The 25,071-nt window shown below is 45.7% G+C and overlaps 1 protein-coding gene across 1 annotated transcript in view; it reads left to right on the top strand.

The window, feature by feature from the left end:
* Positions 1-55: 55 nt before the first annotated feature.
* The window catches only part of LOC117401451 (microtubule-associated protein 1B-like), a 28,133-nt gene continuing 3,117 nt past the window's right edge, over positions 56-25,071 (top strand). The window contains exons 1-6 of the mRNA XM_034002172.3: positions 56-251; positions 9,425-9,526; positions 20,111-20,193; positions 20,350-20,490; positions 20,882-24,203; positions 24,540-24,763. Coding sequence (XP_033858063.3) covers positions 95-251; positions 9,425-9,526; positions 20,111-20,193; positions 20,350-20,490; positions 20,882-24,203; positions 24,540-24,763 — 4,029 coding nt within the window. The 5' untranslated portion in view covers positions 56-94. The remainder of the gene's footprint in view (positions 252-9,424; positions 9,527-20,110; positions 20,194-20,349; positions 20,491-20,881; positions 24,204-24,539; positions 24,764-25,071) is intronic.

Below are 25,071 nucleotides of genomic sequence, written 5' to 3' on the forward strand. Positions count from 1 at the left end.
GTTCTGATTGGTTGCGAGGGAAGTTGGGCGGAACATACCGCCCTTCTATAAATAGGGCTGTTGCGCGGTGACGTCATAGGGTTAGCTTCTCAACATGGCGACGGAGCAGGCAGGAGAGATGGAGGGAGCACTAACCCAGCACAGGTCTCCTCACCCGGGCTTCAGCAATGAGAAATACTCCTTGCTTGTTATTGTCGGGGAGTACAGCCGCCAGGGCCTGGTGGAATACGTAGTTTCGGAAATAGAGAGAGGTGAGCCGTTTGTTATATAAATGTGTATACCGATACAAAGTTTCCCATTCAGTACAATGCTTCTTACTTAGACGAGACAGCTATCTGTTTTATTGTAAGCAATAAGCATTGCATGGTATTCATTTTTGCCTTTAAAACTATAACTGTGTTTTTTTATATAATTTATTATTGCAATTGGCTTGTCGTGGCTCAGAATTTTTTTTCTGCAGAAGTGGCAAAAACCCGCCAAGAAATTTGGCAACAACTGAGCCATATGATAATGTGGACCCGCGACTCTGGGAGGGGAGGGGAGGGGAGGTATTATTAGCATGCTTATGGTGAATTTGGTAGAGGGAATAGGATTTTAAACATAACAAATTTAGAAACACCTCTCGTCTTTTCACTATGCATTGGCCAAATAATAACAACAACAACAATACTATTAGTAATGGAAAATAATAAATAAACGTGTCATTTTTACAAAGTACGATGGATGACAGTAGATGAACGGATTTGATGATGCTGTGTATTGCGGAGTCACACCCTGAGATCGAAAGGGCTGAAGAGACAGGTACTGCTATGCAGCCGAGGTCTGTTTTTGAATTGAAACCCGCAGAACTGACAGAAAGTAAATCCGGTAGCATTGCCACGACATCCTAGTTCGGTGTGCTCTAAAGTGATGACGTCGGGTTACAGAGCGGTTCTAAATAGCGATCCACAGAAAATATATGGTTTTCTGGGTGATGGCTGTGCGCGTATCTCTGGTTCCACAGCTATATATTTAAGAATCATCAGTCTTGTATGTTATTTAGTGCGATCTGAATTAAAGGAGGGCCTTCCGATGCCAGTTGCTCCGGACAGGACGAAAGGACTGTGTTTAGTTGAAGCTGCGCGCTACCGCGCAGGAAGGAAGGCCATACGTTTGTGTTCTCTGTGTAACTATGTAACTAAACATTAGCAAGACCCGACCGTGCCCGCTCTCTATAGCCCGTCCCCTACCCGTGATATCTGTGCAACGTGCTTCATTGATCTGTTTACACAACCACTGCCCTACCCTCTGACTCTATGCTGTGGCATTAAGGTAGAGTGTGTGTTTGTACTGTAACTATAAACGACCCCTCCCATAATAACGGTGCATGTTCAAAACATGTATGTTGAAACAAACTGAATGACGCTACGCAATGATTATGTGCAAGACTGTAGACAAAGAGAATTAGATGCGAGTCCTTTTATTGAACTAAATAAACAATAATTAATCACAAGCTTTCAAGACCTCTAAAAGACTGATTCATTATTGTTTAGTTAGTTCAATAAAAGGTATCACCTCTCCTTCTCTTTGTCTGTCATCTCCTGACTGATACGGCTTCCATTTCATCTATGTAAGACTATAGAAACCCAGATTGCACACACTGTAATAAAACAATACACTCTAATAAGGAAGTCCCCTGCAGTAAAGACTGGTTCATGGTTTTTTTTTTCATATAAAGTCCACAGTTATACAGTACAGCATTGGCGATGACATGAATGATTTATTTCAGTAGCGCTTTTCAGCTCATATCTCCAATGTGCTTTACAGAAAACCATTAAGCAAAATGCATCACTGAAGCAGCTAGGAGACAGCCTCTCTAGAATTGCCCTGCTCTGTTTGAACCGAGGACCGACGTGCGTTTAACCCTTACAGGGCCGCTCCCAGGCAAGCACAGCGCTGGCAGAGAGTACTGGAGCTGGGCTGGCTGTCTCCGCAGTGCCAGAGAATCACGAAGAAGGGTACCGTTTTAATATAGGAAAAGTCCTCTCCACAAATATACTGGCTCTCCTGTAGAGGATGAGGCACACACATGCTCTCAATCAGGTTATTATCAATACAGATCTGACTTGAAAAGAATGCATTGTGCAGACGACCCAGATGTTCATGTGTGAGGCAGTTTTAAACAGTATTGCTCTTTGTTTTGTACAAGGTGGTTAAAAATTCACTTGACAGCTGTGCCACGCTGGTGCAATTGCAGAGCGCATGAAGTCTGCCAGGTCCATCATGGACAACACGATTCTAAGACAGGTTTCTCAGGACACGTGATTCTTTCTCCTAAGTTATTAACAAAAGCACTACGATTTATTTTTCCTCTCCTTATACCAGCCAGTACCACCCAGCAGGGATGGTAATAAGACTCCTGTTGCATAGCAGTTTCACCCGTTCCAGGTTTTAATGTGCTTGATTAGCCTGAGTGTATAGGTAACAAGTGCAGGTGGGTCTTAATAAATTCATAGTGAAACCAGGAATGGATCAAACTGCTGTGGAATAGGAGTCTTATTCCCACTGTGATCGTGGGAACTGTTTCTAACATACTTGTTTTAGTAGCCAGTGCAGCGTCAGGCATCTTTCTGTGAAGCCCCTCTCCCTTCCTCTGGGTAGAGGGTATCTGCTTTATTCTGTAGTGATTTGTAAATGGGAGATAATGTGACGACTGCTTTAGCCCTTGGCTTCCTTTGAGAAGTCTCATAATGACAGTGCTAGAAGTACATGAATAATATATTTCTTTATTTCAGCTTGGTTTAATGGGGATGTTACTCACTGAGACTCGAGGGCTTGCTTTCAGTGTGGTCTGGAGGCAACAGGCAGCTCAGAGATCCATTATGAATCCAAAATAGAAGCTTCATAGATGCAGTGTGTATATTGTGAAGGTCTATATCTGTATGAACTGCGGTTCCTGGGTGCTTTCACCAGCCCAGCCTGACACATTTGTATAAATGATCTGACACTAGTGATGCTAAGAAGCGGAGGGTGGTTTTGCCATTATAATTTACTTGTGTTGGCTATCCAGTAGGCGTTTCCTGTAAGCCTAAAAAAAGATTTTTTAGAGGGGGAGGCTGGGGGTCCCACGGGGGGTTCTCTCGCTCAGTAAACAGGTGATTGAAGCTGAGAGAGAAACTGATAAACAGCTGCTTTATATCAACCTTAAACATTGCAGTGAGTCCTGGCTCTGCTTCTTGCTCATCCAGTTTCAAACAGAATGATGGGCATTTCTTAGCATGTGCTCTGAGGGTATCTCTGTACCTGTGTGTGATATGAAGAAACTGTCAACTATTCTGAAAAAACTGGACTGGAAAATGTGTCAATACTGTCAAAGTTATTGGAACATGCCTTCAAGAATTGTCATTTCTCTGTACGATCATAACAGTAGTAACTGATCCTTTGAATCAGTGGTGGGCAACGATATGAAAGTTTGACAGATATCGTGCATGTGTTTTGTTAGCGATATCTAATTCTTCCAAAACAAAATCACAAAAATATCCTATCTATTAATAGAACAGACGTTAACAGATATTTACATATGAAAAGCAGTAACTTTAACTTAGTGATCCTTTGCTTCATAATATCCATGGAGTAACACCCTACCCCAGCAGTGCCAAACTTAATGCAGAATACAAATAGCGTTTGGTAAATGTCAGTCAATGAAATGCAATGCTTCAGTAATGCTTTAGTGTGCTGTGTTTCTGTGCCTATGAGGCTGACAGTGATTGGTGTGTTTGGGATTTATTGTGTCTCAATGTAAAATAAGCGTGATTATACTGCGTTAGTACTGTAGCATCAGCAATGCAAAGCATGTCTCAAGCTGGCCGTATGTGTTTTTATGGAGAGTGTGTGTGCTGGGTGAGATTTCTGGTTTTGCTATACTGAAAAATGAATCAGTTCTATTTAAAAAAAAATCAATTTACAGCCTAGCAAATTGATATTATTGTTAAAACTTCAAGAAAACTGATGTTTAGCTTAGTTGTCTTGTACACCCTGCGTATTTCACCAAAAGCTCTCAAGTTTCATCAAAAAAGGTTTTGATTTAAAAATGTAAAGTCTCATGATATTGCCATATGGAAAAATATCAATATTGGTGCCCATCACTGCTTTTAATGCAGTAGGAGGCTGTGTGGTCCAGTGGTTAAAGAAAAGGGCTTGTAACCAGGGGATCCCCAGTTCAAATCCCACCTGAGCCACTGACTCATTGTGTGACCCAGAGCAAGTCACTTAACCTCCTTGTGCTCCGTCTTTCAGGTGAGACGTAATTGTAAGTGACTCTGCAGCTGATGCATAGTTCACACACCTTAGTCTCTGTAAGTCGCCTTGGATAAAGGCGTCTGCTAAATAAACTAATAATAATAATGCATCTCGCCACAGATATCGGTCTGCCTTGCGTTTTTACAGAAGCTAGTGCTTTACGCCTCCAGTTACTGTGAAGGAAGTACAGCCAAACTGCAGCCATGCACCCAGGGGGCACCCTGACCTACAGCTCCGTCCCACCCAGCCAATTCTGAGAGACTGCTTGAGAGAACCAGGAAACGCAGAGTAAATACGAAACAGTATGAAGACGAGAAAAGCAATAAGCATCTGGAATAATGTGTCCCAGGACTGAGTATTGCCGTTTGCATTTTCCAAGGTGTTTTAAGCGGGGGGCAGATGATCTGTTGTGTCTACGAAGAAGACGACGGGTATAAACACAGCACAGAGGGCGATGTGAATCGTCCTTTTCAAACAGATAAGAACTCTTCAGGAAATTGCATAAAGCATTTCTTAAGAGGTTGTTCAGCTTGCTGTGAATGAAGCTCTTACTGTGTCCGTCTTTCCTGTGTCTGCGGTTGATGGTGCATGAAGCACATTCGATGGAGAAAAGGGTGCCAGGGTAGAGCTGTGTAACCCACGTCCCCCACATGGAGGAATGTCTGTTTCCAGAACCCTTTTCCAAGACCATAGACCTCGCTTCCCTTTTGTGTGGGTGATGACAAGCAAGATACAGATTGAAACCAGATGGTTCCCGGTTTTTTTTTGGGGGGGGGGGATGTTGGGCGCACTTGAGGAATTGAGCCCGGGAAGAGGCTGCTGGGAGTGGGTTTGTGACAGCTGAGTGCCGTGCAGATGGTGCGAGGGATGAGACCAGGCCTCGGTGGATTCTTGCATTAGAGAGACCCAGTAGAGCACGCGACACACTGAGCACACAATGATTCTGTGCTGTTAATAACACACAGGGTGTTCAGCTGCATGTGCCTTCTAAGGTGCAAACGTCCAGTTTTAATAACCTGCCCAAATGTACTCATTTGTTCAATTGCTGTGTAGCCAGTACTGTTGGCGAGGAATTAATTGCGACTATATTTGCCCTTCGTTACAGCACTAGAACAGCTGAGTGCTCAGAACGGTCTGTGTGGTTAAGAAAGATTAGTGACAAAAAACCCTTCCCTTTCAGAAAGACGATATCATATTTCTTAGATGGTTTTAAGTACATGCACTGTATTGTACACAGGCTTGCTGTCTTCACTCATCTGGGTGACATCCAGGGCTTTAATATGTATTTAAAACCAAGTATGCAGAATCAACAGTAACTTAGGCAAGCCTCCAAGGTGTATTGAGACAGATGAATACATGCTGTATGACTGGGGCTTGTGTTGCCTCAGATCTCTTGATTACTGGCTATCTGACAATGTGTTGCCAGTCACACGCTGCTCCAATGTTGTGCATGTATTTGAATGAGAGCGGAGTGGCTCAAATGGATAATGTCATCAACGTTTGCCGGACAGTGCTTTGTAAGTTTAATGCTTCTGTGCATTAAAACAAGATTGTCTGGAATGATTCAGAAATTCCAGGAACAATATTGAAACCCTGTCTTTTGCACCATGCAGACTGTGAGACGTGCCCACAGTAAAATCGGGGGCGGGGACGGGTGCTAATTGGATTTATTAATCTAAATCACCTCCAGTGTGTTAGAGTTCCATATATAAACAACGACCTCAGTGTCTCTGCTCTGAGATCACGCTGCTCCACACAGTAGCACCACAGCTGGAAGGCATGCGCAGTGAGGACTGGATTAGAGCTCTGGGTCTTTCTGTAAACCCGGACTCTGTGCTTGTGATCTCAGACAAACACCTTCAACAGGGAAGATGATGAGCTGCAGCGACAGTGTGATTCATCGCCACCGGCTGCTGAGGAAACAAAGGGGGCTGTCTGTCTTAAAGACGCAGTGCTCCTTTCTGTAGTCCGTTGTATTGCGAAACTGCAGACTGCAATTTGTCTGCATCGAAATTGTTTTGGTCTTTTGATTTTGGATGTGATCAAATGCAGCAGTGATAAGCAGCCTTATTTATTTTTTAATGCAATTCAATTTGCCTTATGACGCACTACATTTCCAAGAAATGTGAATTGCATTAAAGGGATACTTTATATCATCTACATTAGTGTTATGCTGTGCACTGAAGCCCAGTGGTAAAGCATTGTGCACTGAAGCCTATGCAACACTACTGTGCTCCCCTGCCTCGCTTCCCCACAGTCTGCCTTTTCAAAAGCAGTGTTTGCTGTAATAGTTAGTAAAAAAAATACATCCAAGCAGTAACAGGGAATCGAAAACATCACGTGATATTAAACAGGCATGAAATATATATTAGAAATTGAACAAACATTCAGTACAATTCAGTACTGGCCAAGTGTCCTCAGAGTAATATCCTGTGGATAATGCATTTTGTTGTAAATACGCCCTTTGATTGCTTTCTCTGGGGGGGGGGGGGGGCTGTTTAACTGCACCCCTGCCTGGAGAGAGCATCACTGGGCCTTGATGTCTATAGGATTGATAAGAAGGGACTGTAAATTCCTGATAGGAAGAAGAGAGATCTTTTGAGTTTTTGTGATTCTTTGTGGCTGCTGATGTTTGCAGTTACAAAGGCAGTGTCTACTGAAAGGTTGCCTGCCTTGTTCAGAAAGCTGGAGCATCTCATCTTCTTTTTGAAGTTCAAAGCTTCCCTGCTGGTGAGAGAGAGAGAGAGAGAGAGACGCAGAGTATTGACGGATTGGAAAGTCCGGGGATCTGTTTGCAAGCAGCCTCTTGCTGATTCCAGGCACGTCTCACTGGCACATTAATCACGTTACACTTACTACTCACAGCAAATGCTTTCAAATCCTTACCTCTTATCCGCACTAGCAATAATATCACAGGCTGGAAAGTGCAGAGTCCTCGGGGGTTGTCTTCCAGTACTGAGCAGTGCTGCAGAGTACAGGAGACCATTTGAACAATTCCAATTGCAGGCAGGCCCCAGAATGCACAGATTCCAGGAGCAGCTGAAGAGAGACCTTTTCTGGGTTTGATTTCATTTGCAGCTTTTAATTTCCCAGGCAAATGGATGAACTGGAAGCTAATGCTGAAATCAAGTGTGTGGTTGTATTTTTTATTATTATTTTATTGCAACCAAAGCAGAATGCAGTCTTCTAGAAATTTAATTTGTGTATCGTTAGTCTCTGAACTGCTTTGTGAATCACCCTATTTCTCTTTTTCTGCTGAATGGTCCTGTTTTATCAAAAAAAAAATTCTCAACCGAACACTGGAAAACTTGATTCAGTAGCGCCATGTTACATGAAAATCCACTTCGAAAGAGGTACTGTGTGAAGCATCAATGGCAGGGTGCTGGTGAAACTGACAGGGAACCTTATAAGGTGATCTGGTCTCAGGAATGCTTTTCCTGCTGTTTGAAAGCCAATAGTGAAGAACGCAGCAGCGATGCAACTCATTCTGTGCCTGAACAGTTAATCTTCCTGCTGCCTGGGGATTGTGATCTGGCGGCACAGTGAGTGAATTCTCTCCTGTTAACCCTTTAGCCGAGGCTTCCAGTCACACACAGACAACCGGTCGTTCTTGGGGTGGAGTTGTGGATGCAGGGTGTATTCTAGTCTTTTACAACATTGTGTAGTTTGGTCTGTATGGCGACCCGTAGAATTGCAGTCTGCCCCTGGATGCTAAGTTTTTGTGAGGCACTCGGCAGCTTTTCCATTAAAGGCTGGTTCATTAGTCTTGTGACCACCTAGAGTTGAGGAAGCTCTGACGAGCAGACTCCTTTGGGTCTTTGAATCTGTTTAATTGATCCTGCCATCTCTTCCAGCCATGTCTAATTATTGTTAGTTTGAAATCCTCTTGTAGTGGCGGGTGATGACAGATAAGATGGTAAAGGAAGTTGAGTTGCATTTTTTTTCCATCAGCAGCTTTGTCCTTTTGAGATGAATCCAAATTATTGAATTAAGGGGGGGTGGAATACTTCATGTGATTAAACAGAGCTGACAGGGCCTGTCTGTCTGACTGCCTGGCTGATGGGAGGATTGCTGGACTGTAGCTGTAGCTGGCATTGATTGACTGTCTGCTGGATCTTGCTATTAAAGAATGGCTGCAATCTGCTTGCAGAGCGGATGTCTGTTGAAGCACTGACCCTGCCTGCTGCATTCCCAGCTGGGGGGGGGGGGGAAGCGGATGCAGAATTCTGCATTCCCAGCAGCGAGTACCTGACTCCTAAACTTGACTTGACTTGGTTTCTAATGGTTAGCGCTCATATATTCTGAACAAGTTTTATTGCTGAACTGGTCATTCAGGCTGACTTTCAGAGCTGGTCAAGTACAATTGTAATTTGTAATTAATTGCAATGTAATTGATTATTTACAGTTCAATTACACACCTCTCCAAGCTTAATAATTCGCAGTTCCATTATTCTTCTTCTTCTTCTTATTTATTTCTTAGACGCCCTTATCCAGGGCGACTTACAATTGTTACAAGATATCACATTATTTTTACATTACATTATTTTTTACACATTATTTTGACATACAATTACCCATTTATACAGTTGGGTTTTTACTGGAGCAATCTAGGTAAAGTACCTTGCTCAAGGGTACAGCAGCAGTGTCCCCCACCTGGGATTGAACCCACGACCCTCCGGTCAAGAGTCCAGAGCCCTAACCACTACTCCACACTGCTCTCCACTGCAGTTCCATGTTGTGTTTTGCATGGAGCAATCAGTATTCTCGTATTTTCAACCACTTTTAGTGACCCCATTAGTTATATAGGTGTGTTTCTGTATTTGTACCTGTGATTTACTACTTTTTAGTGCAATTAATAATTGCAGTTACGGCAGCATAATTGTAACTAATTGTAATTGAACACAATATCATTGTAATTGTGATTTAAGTGTGTTTCAAAGCTTTGTCAGGTCTTGCAGGATCCTGATGATTCAGCACATCAGCAGCGTGTCTTGGTAGCACTCTTCATGTAAAGAAGTGCCTCCTAACCTCTGTCCTAAGCCCGTCTCCATTTACTGGAGTTGCTGGTTTCTGTGCTGAGTGTAAAGTATTGGTTCAGTGTGTAGCTCTCTCTGTCTCTAACGCCCCTGTCTCTCTCCTCCTCCAGGGATCCGCTCGTGGGACGTGGAGCTGACTGCCTGCAACCTGGACGAGCAGCTCAAGCTCTTCGTGTCGCGCCACTCCGCCTCCTTCTGCGAGGAGGTCAAAGGTAAAATATCGGCCTCATCTGCCCGGGTCAAAGACATTGCACATGCAGATGGAATTGTGCTTTGGAATTTGGTTGCACTTTGCAGGGATGTTTGCTCCAACAATCTCTCTGTGTTTTGTGAGCGTAGCTCACCGTAACCTCTGTGTGTGTGTTTTATTTTACTGTGGATTGGCTGCCATATTGAAGGCTGTAAAGTCATGAAAGTTAATCTGAATTTGTTTTAATTGTTATAATAAGTTTGTTCTGCTTTCTGTCAATGTAATTCCTTGTGCCTGATTGGCTGGCTGTTGAAGGCTATATCTTGTGTCCTGTTAAGTTGAACTATCCATGCGGATTTGTGGATGAGATGCTGTTCTTGGTACGAGTAACAACTGTAACAGAGTACTGTATGCAAACCCAATACATGCAAGTATACAAATGAGCCTTTCAGACTCCCTTACCGTAGGAGAGCATAGGGTTTCAATATAAACCTTACAGATTACATTGGGGTGTAATCCGATAAAACTGATTTTATACAAATTCATCCATTTTCAGCATCGATTATGAGGACCCTCTTTGTGTGCGCTCCGTTTCTGTTTTGGAAGCTGAATGTTTTGTATGTGTTTGTTTTTGCTGCGCAGTCTCTCCGTAGCCAGTAGCTTCTTTGATTGAATTGTTGCTGTTTCAGCGTTTTCATGTTTGTTTGACATCCTTGGAAAGCAAAGGGTATCAAGAAATAATGCTTCAAAGAAACACCCGGGTTTTGACTAATCCACACAGCGTTGTTTCCATATGGTAGCTTTTTAAGGTGTTTTGGTTCGTCTTGCTTTGTTGGGTTGTCAAGTCCATGAGAAACTGGAGTTGGTGGAGCAGGGCTAGCCCAAGCTGACCTATTTTAAGAGAAAACATGCTGGCTGGAGATCGATACCAAAGAGGTTTCAATTAATTTAAACGTTGATGGCTCGGAATACCTGTATAACTTTTTAATTTTTACCAAAAATGTAATAGGTTGAAAATCCCTTTGCCTTTAGCAGTAAACCCATTTGTAATTAACGGATTATCTTTTAACAAGCCTCTTAAGATAATCTGTTCATTACAGAGCTCTTGTCCTGACTGCACACGCGTTCCAATATGAATAGAGCTGCATGTCATGGCATTTATACAGATGTAATCAGAGCCCCAGGGGAACTGAAGATGGCACACTTGTTCAGTGAACTCCCAAATTACCGTATTCCTTCGAATATAAGACACAGCCCAAATTTACCATCCTCAATTTGAGGAAAAAAAATCAAATAAATATACATTTACAAAGATACAGCCTCAATTACGCTGTTGTATCGTACAAAACTGACCCGAAACAGTGTTGTTGTAGATCAACCACAGAGCTGGTTTGTTGTGCTGCGCACAGTATAATACTTCGGATGGCGTCTCTGTCGTACACACACCAGCACTCACTCACGGCATCCCACATCCTGGTACAGCGAGCATGACTCAACACTCCATGGCATCAGGCAACATGTAACCCAGCAACCACACCAGCATTGAACACTGCTGGGCATGTCGAAAAACACGGGGGTCTGATCAGCATTTCCGATCTGTCCAAGCTGGTCCTGTTTGTTAGAAATGCTGAAGTTGTAAACGTTTCTCTTGGTATTCCGCAGGAAGCTGGGTTTGTTTTTTCTCAGCAGTGTCACATTTCTTTTTTTTTTTTTTTTTATAAATTTAGTCGTTGCCAATTATTTTTATTATTTTCTCCCAATTTGGAATTGCCAATTATTTTATTATTTTCAGCTCACCGCTACCCCTGCGCTGACTCGGGAGGGGCGAAGACGAACACACGCTGTCCTCCGAAGCGTGTGCCGTCAGCCGACCGCTTTTTTTCACACTGTGGACTCACCATGCAGCCACCGAAGAGCTACAGCGTCGGAGGACAACACAGCTCTCGGGCAGCTTACAGGCAAGCCCGCAAGCGCCTGGCCAGACTACAGGGGTCGCTGGTGCACGGTGAGCCGAGGACACCCTGGCCGACCTAACCCTCCCTCCCCCCGGGCGACGCTCGGCCAATTGTGCGCCACCCCCTGGGAGCTCCTGTCCACGGTCGGCAGTGGAATAGCCTGGACTCGAACTCGCGACGTCCAGACTATAGAGCGCATCCTGCACTCCACATGGAGCTCCTTTACTGGATGCGCCACTCGGGAGCCCCTAGCAGTGTCACATTTCTGTTTGTGTACTCGGGCAGTGACGTCTATTCTTTGGCGATTTTTAATACTGTACTGTACTCGAAGTTTAGACGCAGGCTATTTGAGAAGCAAAAGATTGTAAAACAAAAGAGTGTCTTAAATTTGAAGGAATACTGTATGCAACAAACGTGTGTGCGTGTGTGTATCCACACACAATGTGCAGTGTTACTTTTGGAAAGTGATTTGAATCGTGTATGACGCTCTGAAAGGTACAGTCCTGTTTTTGCCCTCTCTCTTGTCACTTTGATAGCGCTGGCTGCCTTGAGGGTCCCCCAGGACTGGAGCACATGGAGGAAAAAAAATAACAGAGCTGAGAGGAGAGGAGAGGAGAGGAGCTGAGCGACTGAGTAAACAAGCAGCTGGGACTCGCTAGCCAGCCTGCCAGCTCCTGTCCCTGAGCTGCTGACTGCAGCATAGCCGAGAGAGACGCAGGCACAAACATGCACTATATTATACATTCAATCCGATGTGCCTCTAAGTTTAGAGGTTGGGTCTAATTTGGATCCCTTCAGTGCATTGTATTAAACCCATTACAAATCCATTTTGCGAGTAATGCCTTGCTTCACTGGTGTATACAGGTAGTCTGTTATATTTTTGCCTCAAACATGTGATGCCACTGGCATTGGTCCAGCACAATGTAATATTTAAAAACAGCGGTGGTATTTCAATTGTTTTTTATGTGATTACAGCTTCAAGGATCTTGGCGTCCCAAACAAGTTCTTACCAAAGGGTTTAACACAGTGTCCAATCTCAGACTGAGCTGAAAGGGAGTATTCCAAACACTGCAAGTCACACCACTCGCAGATCATTATCCCAAGACAGAAGTCTTTAAGTTCCAGATTACTTTTTGTGTTCGAAATGGATGCATGTGCATGCAAACTGGCTTGAAATGAATGCATGTACTACATATTTCTGTGATGAATAGTCAGATTTGCACTGGAGGATTGGCTGAGCAAATTGGTAACTATATTTCATTATCTGTGGCCGTGTCATGTTACTCGACATTGATTTTATTTTTTTGTGCTGTTGGGTATTGGATGTCAGGTTTAAGGGAGAGTTGTATTGAGTCGCTGCAGTCTGGTGTGCTGTAGGACTTTACTCCAGGGACGCTCCATTAACATGGCAGAGGGGCTATGATGAAAGAACTGAGCAGTCTCTGAACTCCTCCGAAGGCAGTCTCTGAACTCCTCCGAAGGCAGTCTCTGAACTCCTCCGAAGGCAGTCTCTGAACTCCTCCGAAGGCAGTCTCATGCTCTGAACAGCAGGGATGGAGTTAAGACTCCGGTTGCATTGCAGTTTCATCCATTCCAGGTGTTACTACAAGCTTGATTAGCCCCAGTGTGTTTGTACAGTAAAACGCTCAAATGTCTTAATAAACTCATAGTAAAACCAGGAATGGATCAAACTGCTATGCAATGGGAGTCTGATTTCCATCCCTGAACATGTATTCTGAAAATGCTCCTAGTTCCTGAGCTCTATCCACTTCGCCAGACCACACACTGTCCCTGGGCTGAGGGAAAGTTATAGAGGAGGTAAGAGGAGTAGGAGATGCAATGAATAGTTTACTGCTTACTGATGAGGTTGTTGTAGCAACTAAAACACTGGGATCATTCAGAAAGCCATTAGATGATGCCCCAGGGCTAACCGTGTGATAGCAAGTGATAAGTCTTGTTGTTAATGGGCACTGTGTTCATAGTGGGTCATCATCGCCAGCAGATTGTATGGACACTGTATGAATGTTCCCGTGGCGATATCATTTGTCATTACAATACTGATCTGACACCTTCTATTTGTTATAGAAACCGCTTCCAGTCCAATTATGATAGAACAATGTGTTGATGCTTGTAATGTGGTGTTTATATTTAAACCCTGTACCCTAACAAATTAAAATTTGCACTTTCGTAGAGCACAATGCTGCGTTTTATTTATTTCGGACTTTGATGCGTTTTATATGTGAAACCTTGTTGCAGGCAGCTTGGTTTCAACCACAGCTTATCGGTTATCGGTTTGGCATTGATACCAGGGGAGTAATGGTGAACTGTGGTTTACTTTCCTGCAAGGAAGTTAATGATTGACTATCTACCACAATAAAATGGATTGTTACGCAGTCCGCAAAAAGATCCGTCTGGAAGAACAGATCTTTAAATGAAATCTTAATTCGTACCCGGATTAAAACAGCAGTCCTGGGACGGAACTGGGGCGTTTACAACGGTCTCCGGGTTTCGGGATATCTGAGCAGAGTTTTCTGGTTCAGCACTAGCCTTGGGCTCCAGCTGTTTTATAAGAAAATATTTTAAAAAGGGTCTTTTCTTCAAGGGAAATAGAAATAGCCTGTTTTGCTTCTGACTGCCTGTTAACAACGGAGCCCTTCTTCAGGTCCCTGTTCAGCTGCGTTGACAGAGCCTGTAAAAGAATGAAAACAGCCTGGAACGGATTGTGCGGCGATGCCGTCTGTCTGCCGACGCCCACAATGGGGACTCTGTTGAATCTGCAGAGCTGCGATTCTTGGCAGGAGTGAAACCAGATAAACTCAACTGCTAATATTAGTTTATTATTTGAAGATATTTATGCAAGGTTGGCCTCCTTTTGAGTGAACACAGCACTTTGATCCAAAGAGAACCATGAGCCTGTCGACCTGTGGATTCCTTGGCTGTAACCACTTGCCAATACCTCCTGCCTCTCATTCTGAACTCATTTCTAAGCCACGTTGCTTCCCTCCATCAGCTTTTACCCAGAGGCTACACTGCTTCCAACCCAGTCCTTCAGTTCAAACCCTCACTCCCTGCCTCCCACCTCTAGGTCACAATGCCTCAGCCTTATCCGGAGTAAGATTGGCGTGTTGTCACGGCCCGTGTCGCCCCATCTCAGACCTTCATCAATGTCCCTCAGCTGCAGCCGCAAAGCTGCCCCTCTCTATTCCTGGTTGTCCAGCTGTTGCCCAGGCTGCTGTCGGCACATCCCTGGCTTCCTGTGCCTGGATTAACCCCTGCGTGGAGAGGATTGCTCCTGCAGGGCTGTCTGAGCGGCTGCGGCCGGCTGGGCTCTCCTGGAATGTGACAGTAGTCTCTTTGTCTGTGAGCCCGACAGTCTGTGCCGTGCCTCCGGCATCCTTGCAGTGATGAAATGTATCGCGGGGGGGGGGACTCGAGAGCCTGGATCCAGCCGCTTCCCGAGTGGGAGCGACGGGGCTCGGGTTTCTCTGGGCCTGCTGGAAATCTCGCAGTCCAGCTGGCCCAGCTGTCTCTGCTGCTGAGTCTCAGATCATTGTTAAAGTGACAGCAGCCTGATTTCTCATGTCATTCATTTGGGTTTTATATTGTTTCACTCCAAAGGATAACTTTCTTTAAAATCTTGTCAGTAGTCTCGAGGTTACTGCAATCTTGTCACTAGTGGAAGTGCTTGGACAAGAGGCACACACAAGATTGACAATCAACTCCCCAGCTGTGCCAAATCTGCACAGCAACACAGTTTTATTTTATTGGAGTCCTTCCATGACACATTTCACATGTTAGAGATTTTCATCTCCTAAACATTTTACAATCATGTCTAGTGAACCACTTATCCAATTGTAATAAAACTCGGTGAGGACATTATGAAGGTCAAGTTATTGAGCATATCCAAATTGAAACTGCATCTGTGCGAGCAAGGTGCTGTGGGCAGCGAGTCAGGAAGGGGTTGGAAGCCTGTGGCAGGAGGTGGCTCCTGGACTAAGGAGATGTTTTGATGTTGTCCTGAAGAACCATTGGCTACAGCAGGAAAATCCTTCAGGGTTATTAAACAGAATTGTCATTTCTAATCCAGCAGGTGCTGGCAAGCGACTCCTGGAGTCGGGCAGTTTGTGTAAGAGATTAAAAATGTCTGTGCTGATGGGGAGACACAGAGGAATGGACAAGAAGAGAAAGGCTACCCTCTTATGAAATATCTATGAAAGATAAGAAACCATGCAACTGCTCTGTCCACTTTTACTGTACCAAGTGTAGCTTTGTGTGATGCATAGTTTATTCACCAAAGCCCAGATGACTGGAATTCAATATGAAATCCTACATTGCTCCCAACCCCCATTTTTAATAGACGTGCTTATGAGGATGCAATTCCAAACGTGGATTGTTCTTGGGAAAGGTTGGTTATCCGAGGAATTCCATCGGATCAAAGGAATATGAAAAGATTCTTTAGAGAGTCACCCCCCCCCCCCCCCCCCCCGTGAAATGGAGAGGTACCCAGAACAGACTGCACAGGATGTGACGGGCTCAGGGGTATACAGTATGATACTCCCTACAGAATGTGAACCAATGGAAGCAGTACAGTATTACTGCATCACACATACCAGTGTATTTACAATGAGACTCAATGGAGAAATGTATTGAGATATTTAACCTTGTCGACTGTATGTGAAACATCACGTCTGAGTGGAACTGCAGCTCGTGGTTTTTGAATTTGCAGTTATTTTTTCCGCATGTTGGGTTCAAAGTCACTGATGTGTGGCAGCATTTTGAAAGTTTCTGATGAGGCAGCGCTTCTAGTTTAAAATGTCATGCAGATTTTGTGTCAGCAATAAACTAAAGCTAGAAATCCAGCCTGCCGCCAGCCCCCACAAAACATACGCAGAGTTCTCAATTAGTGTGCTGGTTTATTACAGCCTGGTACTAGAATACATAGGACTGCATGGATAAGGCCCTTACACTTGAATTTGATCAATATGCCTACAACGTAGCAACAAAGTAATCAGGCAAATACAACTCATTTCAGTACATGCACAGTAAATGAAGCTCCCTTCATACATATACTGTATGAAATTAGTGTTCTCGGTTACTTTCCAAAATGCTGGGGTTTTTTTCTGTCAAAATATGTATAGTAGTAACTCGACAGTACTTGCACACTTAAGTTGTACCTTCTTTCCTTTGCTGTCTTCCACAACGAAGTCCTTATGGCCACAGGCACATTCTTCTGGGGTTTTTGTGTGTAGGCATTTTTTTTTACATTTTGCCACAATTCTGTTTTCAATCCGCTGTGTCTTAACTGTAATACAGCTTTAAATCCTGCGAACAAGCCTCCTTTCCTAATTGTAATCTTGTTTTAAGTCTTGCAAGCAGAGTCTCCAATAGAAATGTAGTAATGTTCATTCACTCAGTAGTTGGGACAGGTTTAAAGTATTCAGAACGAATCAATGATAGATACAAGTCAGGAAGGTGGGACACTGCCCAGCAGCACTGGGAAATGTGTTTATTTTTGTCTATTATCTATTAATGGGAAAAGGGTAAAGTCAGCGTGAATTGATTAACCATTTCCACAGTTTTTCCGGTGTTTATTGGCTATTCACAGATTTCATTTTTTTTTTTGTATCGGGGGGGTATTTTATCAGTTAAAACCGAAAATCAGAAGCCCTAATTATAATAAGTATTGCAGCTACGAGTAGCCACCTAATGCAGTTACTGTGATTTAGTGATTTCTTTATTAATGTCATTTTCTCTGAAAAAGGAAATCATCTCTCTCAAGTTTTGAATGTAAAATGGTTTTGGAAAACAAGTTGTTTAATACATTTATATGGTATAACAAGCCTATACCTTTCAACCCTACAACTAAAGCTTTTTAATCCGGTCCGACTCAGTTGAAAGGGATTTTAAGAGAAGCTTATAGACGGTGCATGTTTTAGGTATACCAATTTGGTTTCAGGGCAGTATCTGTAGGCCCGATTGTTATGGCAACCAGCTTAATCAGCAGGCCTCAGGCCTACAGAGGAAGGAAGTTGTGTTGAGCTGCCTCCCCCTCTGTCAAGGCTGACTACGGTAACCTTGACTGAAAATTAAATGGGGGGGGGGGGGGGAGTTGCTGATTCAGATTCAAATCTTTGGGAGGAGCTTAACAAAAAGTGCTACAGTTTACGGAGATTGCATCCTGAACAGGTGGGTCTGAATTTGTTTAGGAAACAGTTTATCTGTCAGTCAGTTTAACATTGATAAAAAGGAACACCGTGCGCTTGTCTGAACTGTATTGTGGTTTCTGTGGCTGCAGTGTGGAAAGTGGTTGGCAGGAGGAGGAGCTCAGCGTTGGAGAAATAAATAAACTGCTGGTCTGCAGTGAGAAGGGTTATGGGCTTGAGTAAGATCTGTGGGCCAATTTTAAAGAAATACAAAAAATATTAACGATGATGTTTCCCCAAATTGTGGAACTAAATCCCTCGTTCTTAAGTTCTTGTTTGCTTTCCAGATTCACTATTTCCTACACAGCTGTGTCGCTCTTATTACTTCCACCCCCAAACACATAGCTTCAGGAAACAGAAGTTCAAAGGTTCCTGATTGGAACGGTGAAGCCAGCGTTTTGGATGTGTAAACATGGAGCAGTGTGCTGCCTTTTTTATTTGCTTTTCTTAACCCCCTTTCCCTTGGGAGTCCTTCATTTCCAGAGTTTCCCTCTGCATCAGGAATCGTCTGTGTCCTGTACTGCGCTCCCTTTTAAATCCACAGTGACTATGGAGAAGGCAGGCGCAGTTTGCTTGCAGATTGGTGACCTCCTGTTGTGGCTGGGAACGGACAACTTGGGTCATACGTTTGGGGATTAAATGGTTAACTTTCTCTAGCGCCTATCCTGCAAGCAAAACAATTGAGTAGATTGGGAAACCATTGAAACCCACTAATTTAAGGAGGCTCTGATAGCTAAATAATTAACCTGTGTTGGAATTTAAAGACTCCCCTCTCTGCCTCCTGCTCTAAACCGCTAGACCGCACTGCCTTCAGGTCTATTGCCTTTAATCACTAGACCATACTGCTTCCCTCCCAGTCCTCAGCACTGTCCACGAAGTCACACTGTATGCCTGGCTCTCCTCTGCTCTAACCACTGGGCCACACTAAATGACTGAGCTGCTCTGCTCCCTACCTTTGATCCTGGCCTAGGGACTGTCTTCAAGCACCTTGTGTCTTCCGCACTAAGTTTTGTACAGAGTCACAGCGGAGTGTATCGGTCACAGGGGTTTAAAAGATACCAGTGTGGCACAGGGGCACGCTGGAGGCATTGAAAATTGGTTCCAGAGGTGAAGGGGTTCATATAGTCTTGCCGTTGCTTGCGGGGAGCTGATTGATTGGTTCTTCCTCCACTCTGGAGCATGATGTATCGCAGCAACACGGCGCCTCCTGGGCTTGTCAGGTAATCCAGTACCCGAGCCATCTGCTTCTACCACACTGTGTGCAGCTCCCTTCTTAACAGGGCTGTAATCCAGTAAGATGCTGCTGTTCTCAAGCGCTGCGCACCCGTTGACGCTCTCTCAGTAAGCTCTTCGTCTTTGCCAGGGAGCGGAGAAGCCTGTGCACTGCTGTGACCGATCTGAGGTTGGTAAAAGGTTTATTAAATAATGCAGGATGCTAATTCTCTGTGTGTTGAGAAAGGGGATGAGACTTCCCCAGTGCTCGTTAATGCAAGCGATAGATTTCAGCTACTGTAGTGCCAGGCTGTGAGATCCAGGCAGAGGTTTTTAAGTGTGTTTATCCTGAGGGCAGAGGTTTTAAACCTGTGTCTTGCTATAGTTCTCAATATCACTTTAACATGAAGTAGTAGGTCAAGAAACCAAGTGAGGTGAAGATCTGATTTGACAATCTTCGTCAGTGTTGCAGTTTCTGTTTTGGTGTGATTTGAGGTATTGGAGGGGAGGGATTCTCAGCCCCTCTAGCTCTCTTGGGCTCACTGGGGCCCTCTAGCTTGAGACATTGTCATTCTGAGCTGAATGTGAATGCTGCTGCTTTGTAAATGGGAGGTTGCAAATGTCATATTCAAGCAATGTTACTGTAAACGTGACACATTCAAACAGGCTCATAAACAAGTAGAGCTGTATGCTGTGATGGGGTTGTCACGGGGGGGAAAAATTATTTATTTATATTTTTTAACCAGCTGTCATTTTAACCTTGTAGCTTTGTATTACTGTAAGCTCTAAGCTTTCAAATCAAAGCTCTCCCTCTCCCTCTCTCTTGTTACTAAGGCGTGGTGTTGTGTGTTCATGCTGCGCTGGCTCGCTGTTCTTCACTGGATACGCACCGCTGCTCGGGTACCTGACTCTTGTCTCCCTTTGCTGTTTCTCCTGAAAGCCGTAGCATTCCCTTTCTCTCTGTACAGAATGATTTGTACTGGACCAATTCACAAATACGTTGTTTGGGTCATTACAGGAACGCTCTATATCAATTTCGGCGAGGAAGCCAGCAGATATTCAAGCCCTGAGTCAGTATAAATTATAGATATGAAGTCGGATTCCGTGGTCAGATTTAGAATCAGTCACTTGATTGGAATGTTTTTGCAGAAGCCAGTATTTGATTCTTTGCTCACTCTGTGCAGACCACAGTATTGTTCGTGCTGATCCGTTCCCTTGTCTCCCTTTCTTTTTCAGGACAGAGGACCCTCCACCACAGCGGGGATGTGCTTGAGACACAGGTCATCGTTAACCCTTCGGATGACTTTGTGTGCTCAGAGGTGAGGCCCCGTGTCCATTTTCTGCTCGTCATCCAGTCTGCACCTCTAAATGAAGAGAGCCATACTGTGGAGCTCAATAAGCGACACATGGCTAAAGAGCTGTCGGTTGCACAGCCCTGCTGTAGGTGAATAAATAAGACAGCTGTTTCCCTGCAGGTCCGGAGACTGATCTCTGATGTTTCACGACACAAGCTGCTGGTTCTTGCGGGTCAGTGTGTGGAGGACACTGGGGACCTCGTGTTGCAAACAGGCTGCTTTTCACTCCAGGATTTCATTCAGATCTTCGCAGACAAAGAGGTCAGTATCAGCCCATGCTTTTAATATTGATACAGTATAACTATTGAAATGTGTTGGAAACGGTACAATGCAGGGCTGGAAATAAGACTCCCATTGCATAGCAGTTTGATCCATTACTGGTTTTACTTTGAGTTTAATAAGGCACATCTGAGCTTTACCAATACATTATGGCTAATCAAGCAGCAAAACCTGGAAGGGGTGAAACTCTTATTTCCATGCCTGCATTTTGAAGCCATTTAAGCTGGCGGTGTGTCTTGAGAACATGTTCTGATCTGTAGTAACTGTCAATCTACGTCACTGTCATCAACATTTTCTGTTGGCTCGAATTTACAATTTACAGTTGTGGTGTGGGTTTGTGTTCCTGACCTGGTTTTGTTTCTGTCCCCCTCAGATTGGCGAGTTGCTGAGCTCAGCCGACCCCACACACAAAGCCAGTCTCACCTTGGCTTGTCCCGACTGTGGGGACTGGAATAACTCCGTGCTGGAGAAACACAACCTCCAAGACTTCATCGAGATCAAATCCAACCCCCCTGCCATCCTCCCCGAGATGGAGGGGCTGCAGGAGTTCACAGAATACCTCTCGGAGTCCCTCGAACCCCGCTCTCCCTTCGAGCTCTTGGAGCAGCCCAACACAGTGGGCTTCCTGAAGCTTTCCAGGCCATGCTGCTACATCTTCCCAGGCGGGAGGGGGGACTCTGCCTTTTTCGCGGTTAACGGATTCAATGTCCTGGTCAACGGGGGCTCGGATCCCAGGTCCTGCTTCTGGAAACTGGTGCGTCATTTAGACAGGATAGATGCCGTACTACTGACCCACATCGGCATTGACAACCTGCCTGGGATCAACAGCTTTCTGCAGAGGAAGACTGCAGAGGTGGAGGAAGATCAGTCTGCAGGATCCCAGAGCAACGAGGACTGGCTGAAGAATCTGATCTCCCCTGAGCTGGGGGTGGTGTTTCTCAATGCCCCCGAGAGGCTCAAGACCATAGAGAGCAATCCAAAAGTGCTGAGGAGCTGCGATCAAGTGGCACTGACCTTACAGCACCTGGACAGGTTGGGTATTCGTCCAGAACCTCTCTGTCGGACCAACGCTGCAGTGGTGGAGCCAGTCATCCTTTTCCAGAAGATGGGGGTGGGCCGCCTGGAGATGTACGTTCTCAATCCTGTTAAGGGCAGCAAGGAACTAGAAGCCTTGATGCAGAACTGGCCTGGCAACGGTTCCCCCAAAGACTCAGAGTGTCTGGCTTCCATCTGTGCTCTTTTGATCTGGCACCCTGCTAATCCTTTGGAGAAGATCATCCGTGTTCTCTTCCCCGGCTGCACACCTCAAGGCAAGATCTTGGAAGGCCTAGAAAAGATGAAGCACCTGGAGTGTCTCAAGCACCCAGTGGTGAGCCAGAAAGATCTGGATGCCCCCAAATCTGACAAACAACCCAAGAGGACGGAGAGCAGAGAGAGTCTTAAGTCTGGTCAGAGAGATTCAAGATCTGGTAGCAGTACACTGAAGGATAAATTGGTTCAGAAGAAACCAGAGACAAAAGGTAAGGAAAAAGGCAAAACTGCATCAAGCGACTTGCCAAAAGAGGGGGCAGTCGGGAAGGAAGGGGATGACAAACTAAAAGCTGACATGAAGCCAAAGTCTACAAAGGAGAAGCCAGCAGCCAAAAAGGATCCCTCAAAAGATGATAAAAGGGAGGTCAAGAAAAAGGAAGAGAAAGTCCCTGCTAAGAAAGATGACAATGGGGAGAAAAAGGAGGGGAAGAAAGAACTAGTGAAGAAGGACTTCAGCACAAAACTGAAGAAAGACCTCAAGGTGGAACCCAAGAAGGAAGTCAAAAAGGATGTGACAGCAGAGGAGAAAAAAGTGACCAAGCAGCCAGCCAAAGAGGTCAGGAAATCCATGGGTGGTACAGCTGCCGCAGCAGACCCTAAGAAGCTACCTGGTAAAGCGGGTACACTGAAGAAGGATGGAGTGACAGGGAAAGCTACACCTCTGGCCAAAGGTGCAAAACCAAAGACCCTTAAGAAGGAGTCTGATCCCAAGAGCCAATCAGCAGCTGGCCCTTCAGAAGATGATTCAGAACGTTCCAAGATGTCCACTCCTGAGGACATGACCGCAGAGTTTGAGAAGCTTAAAGAGGAGAGCAAAAGGGAGCAGGGTGGAGATGCTGGAAATAAAGCCAAGGGAGAGTCGACAGATGAAGGGATCACCGGGACAGAAAGCCAGCACGATTGGTCACCCGAGGACAAAGGAACTAATCACCAAAACGAAGGAGAAACGGCAGGAGAGGAAGAGTTTGAAAGCCCAGAGAAGTTCCGCAATATGGAGGCCATCCCCAACCCCATCAAAAGCCTGGGCCCCCCTTCTCCACTAGCAAAGACCCCGAAGAGTGACCGTAGTGTGAACTTCGACCTGACCCCTACAGAGTACATGCTACTAGAGGGAGGCTTGAAGGATGGATTTCTAAAGAATGGCCAGGAGGACCCATGTGCCAGTTCGGATGAGAAGACCCTGGAGATGGTATCTCCTCCAGATTCAGGTCCTGCCAGTGCTGGTCATACGCCTTTCAACCAGTCCCCAGTAGAGGATGCCCTGGGCTCTGGAGAGGAAAGCAGTTTAGGAGGTAAGATCTCCAGCCTGGTCTTTGATGATGCAAAGCTTTTGGGTTCTTGCAGGAATTCTGAGTCCGGCTGCCCCAGGTCTGGCATGGAAAACTCTTCTTCCTCCCAGTACAACCAATCCAGCTTCCTATCCCTTAGCCCCTTCAGGGACATGATGCCTGATGTCTCCTCCACCATCACCACCTCCTCCTTCCCAGCCGAAGTGGGTTCCCCCCATTCCACGGAAGTGGACGAGTCTTTGTCGGTGTCATTTGAGCAGGTACTGCCGCCGGTGAGTGAGTCTCCCCAAGAGGAGATGAGCGACCGACCCTACTCTAACGGCCACTACTCTGTGGACCCAGAAGCCAAGGTGGGAATGACGCTGCCTCTGAGGACGTCCCACAATGTCCGTCCTCCCGGGGATGGTTTGGAAGGGCGCATCCCTCCACCCCATGGTGTCCTGCCTCTGTCCGAGCTCCCTCCTCATGACGTTGACCTCTGCCTGGTCTCCCCCTGTGAGTTCAAGCACCCCAAATCCCTTGAACACCAGCTCTCCCCTGCCCTAGTCAACCCCAGTCCTCGGGAGCTCTCTGACGATAGTGACCTTTCCCAGGAACTGGCCAAGCCTCTAACCGAGCGGCGGTCCTGCGCCAATCGCAAAGCTCCCCAGGGCTGCGAGACACCGCCCACTTCCGCCAGCGAGTCTCTACCCACCCAGTCCGACTCGGACGTGCCTCCCGGTACTGAAGACTGCCCCTCTATCACTGCAGACGGGGGCTTGGATTCGGACGATGATTCCGAGAGCTTCCCTGCCCAGGACCGCCCCCTGTCGCGCTCCTCCCATCGGGCCCTGTCATCCCGGGACCCCCCTCCAGCCCCCATGAAGGACCTCCCTCCCCTGCCCCCCCAGCCCGGCACCTGTATGGTGAACCCCGAAGCCGAGCAGCAGGCGAAGAACGGCAAACGGGATGCGACCAAGGTGAAGAAGCAGCTGAGCACGGGGAGGCCGAGCTCTGCAGGCGCTGCGCCCCAGAACACTAAAACAAAAGGGGCTCCGAGCGGCCCCGCTGCACCCAGAAACACCAAAAACACGCCCGCCAGGCCCTCCACTGCAGGCAAGTGTGTTTGTTTTACTACTTTGAGTATTTTCTTGCCCTTTTTCTTAGTTTGCAAAACTAGAGAATTTACATCTTTTAAAACCAGAGTATAATGATTTTGTTACACGACATGCCTGATCACAATTGAGCGGTAACTTCCCCCAGCCCCATATACCGTATGTTCTATATAGATAACCCCTCATGAGATTAGTTTCCTCTGTGTGTGTGTGTGTGACCTAAGGTCTATTTCTGGTATGTGCCTAACTTCTTTGTGTGAGTCAGTAACGTGTGTGTGCATGCGAGAGAGAGAGTGTCCCTTTTTGTGGTATCTGACTGGCTGCTGGTTGTTTCCAGGCTCTGTGGGCAGTAGGACCCCCCCGGCCGGCACCCCTGTGTACCTGGACCTGGCGTACCTGCCCTCGGGCCGCGGCGCCCCCTCCGTCAACGTGGAGTTCTTCCGCCGGCTACGCTCCTCCTGCTACGTGATCAGCGGCGACGAGCCCCTCAAGGAGAGCGTCATGAGGCCCCTGCTGGACGCACTGCTGGACGGCAAGGCTCTGTGGGACAGCAACATGCAGGTCAGGGCAGCACTGCCTCGCTCATTAAAGCAGCAGCCTCGCAGAACTAACCTTTTTATCCTGCCATGACACAGCGAGAATAAACACCTAGTACCTAGTTTACATTCTGTGCAGCTTGTACCCCTTTTGGGCTGCACACACGTTTTGTGGCAGGGATATTTGGTCAGAAAATAATGATTCTTGATAGCATTGTGGCTGGATAATTGAGTAAACTGCTTAGACATTTTTGTGGATGTTGTGCTAATGTAAAACCAGATACCAAAGGCTAATTGTATTTTGCTCTTAAAACGGAAGTGCATGGTCCGTTC

This window comes from Acipenser ruthenus, chromosome 47 (genome assembly GCF_902713425.1).
Source record: "Acipenser ruthenus chromosome 47, fAciRut3.2 maternal haplotype, whole genome shotgun sequence".
NCBI lineage: Eukaryota > Metazoa > Chordata > Actinopteri > Acipenseriformes > Acipenseridae > Acipenser > Acipenser ruthenus.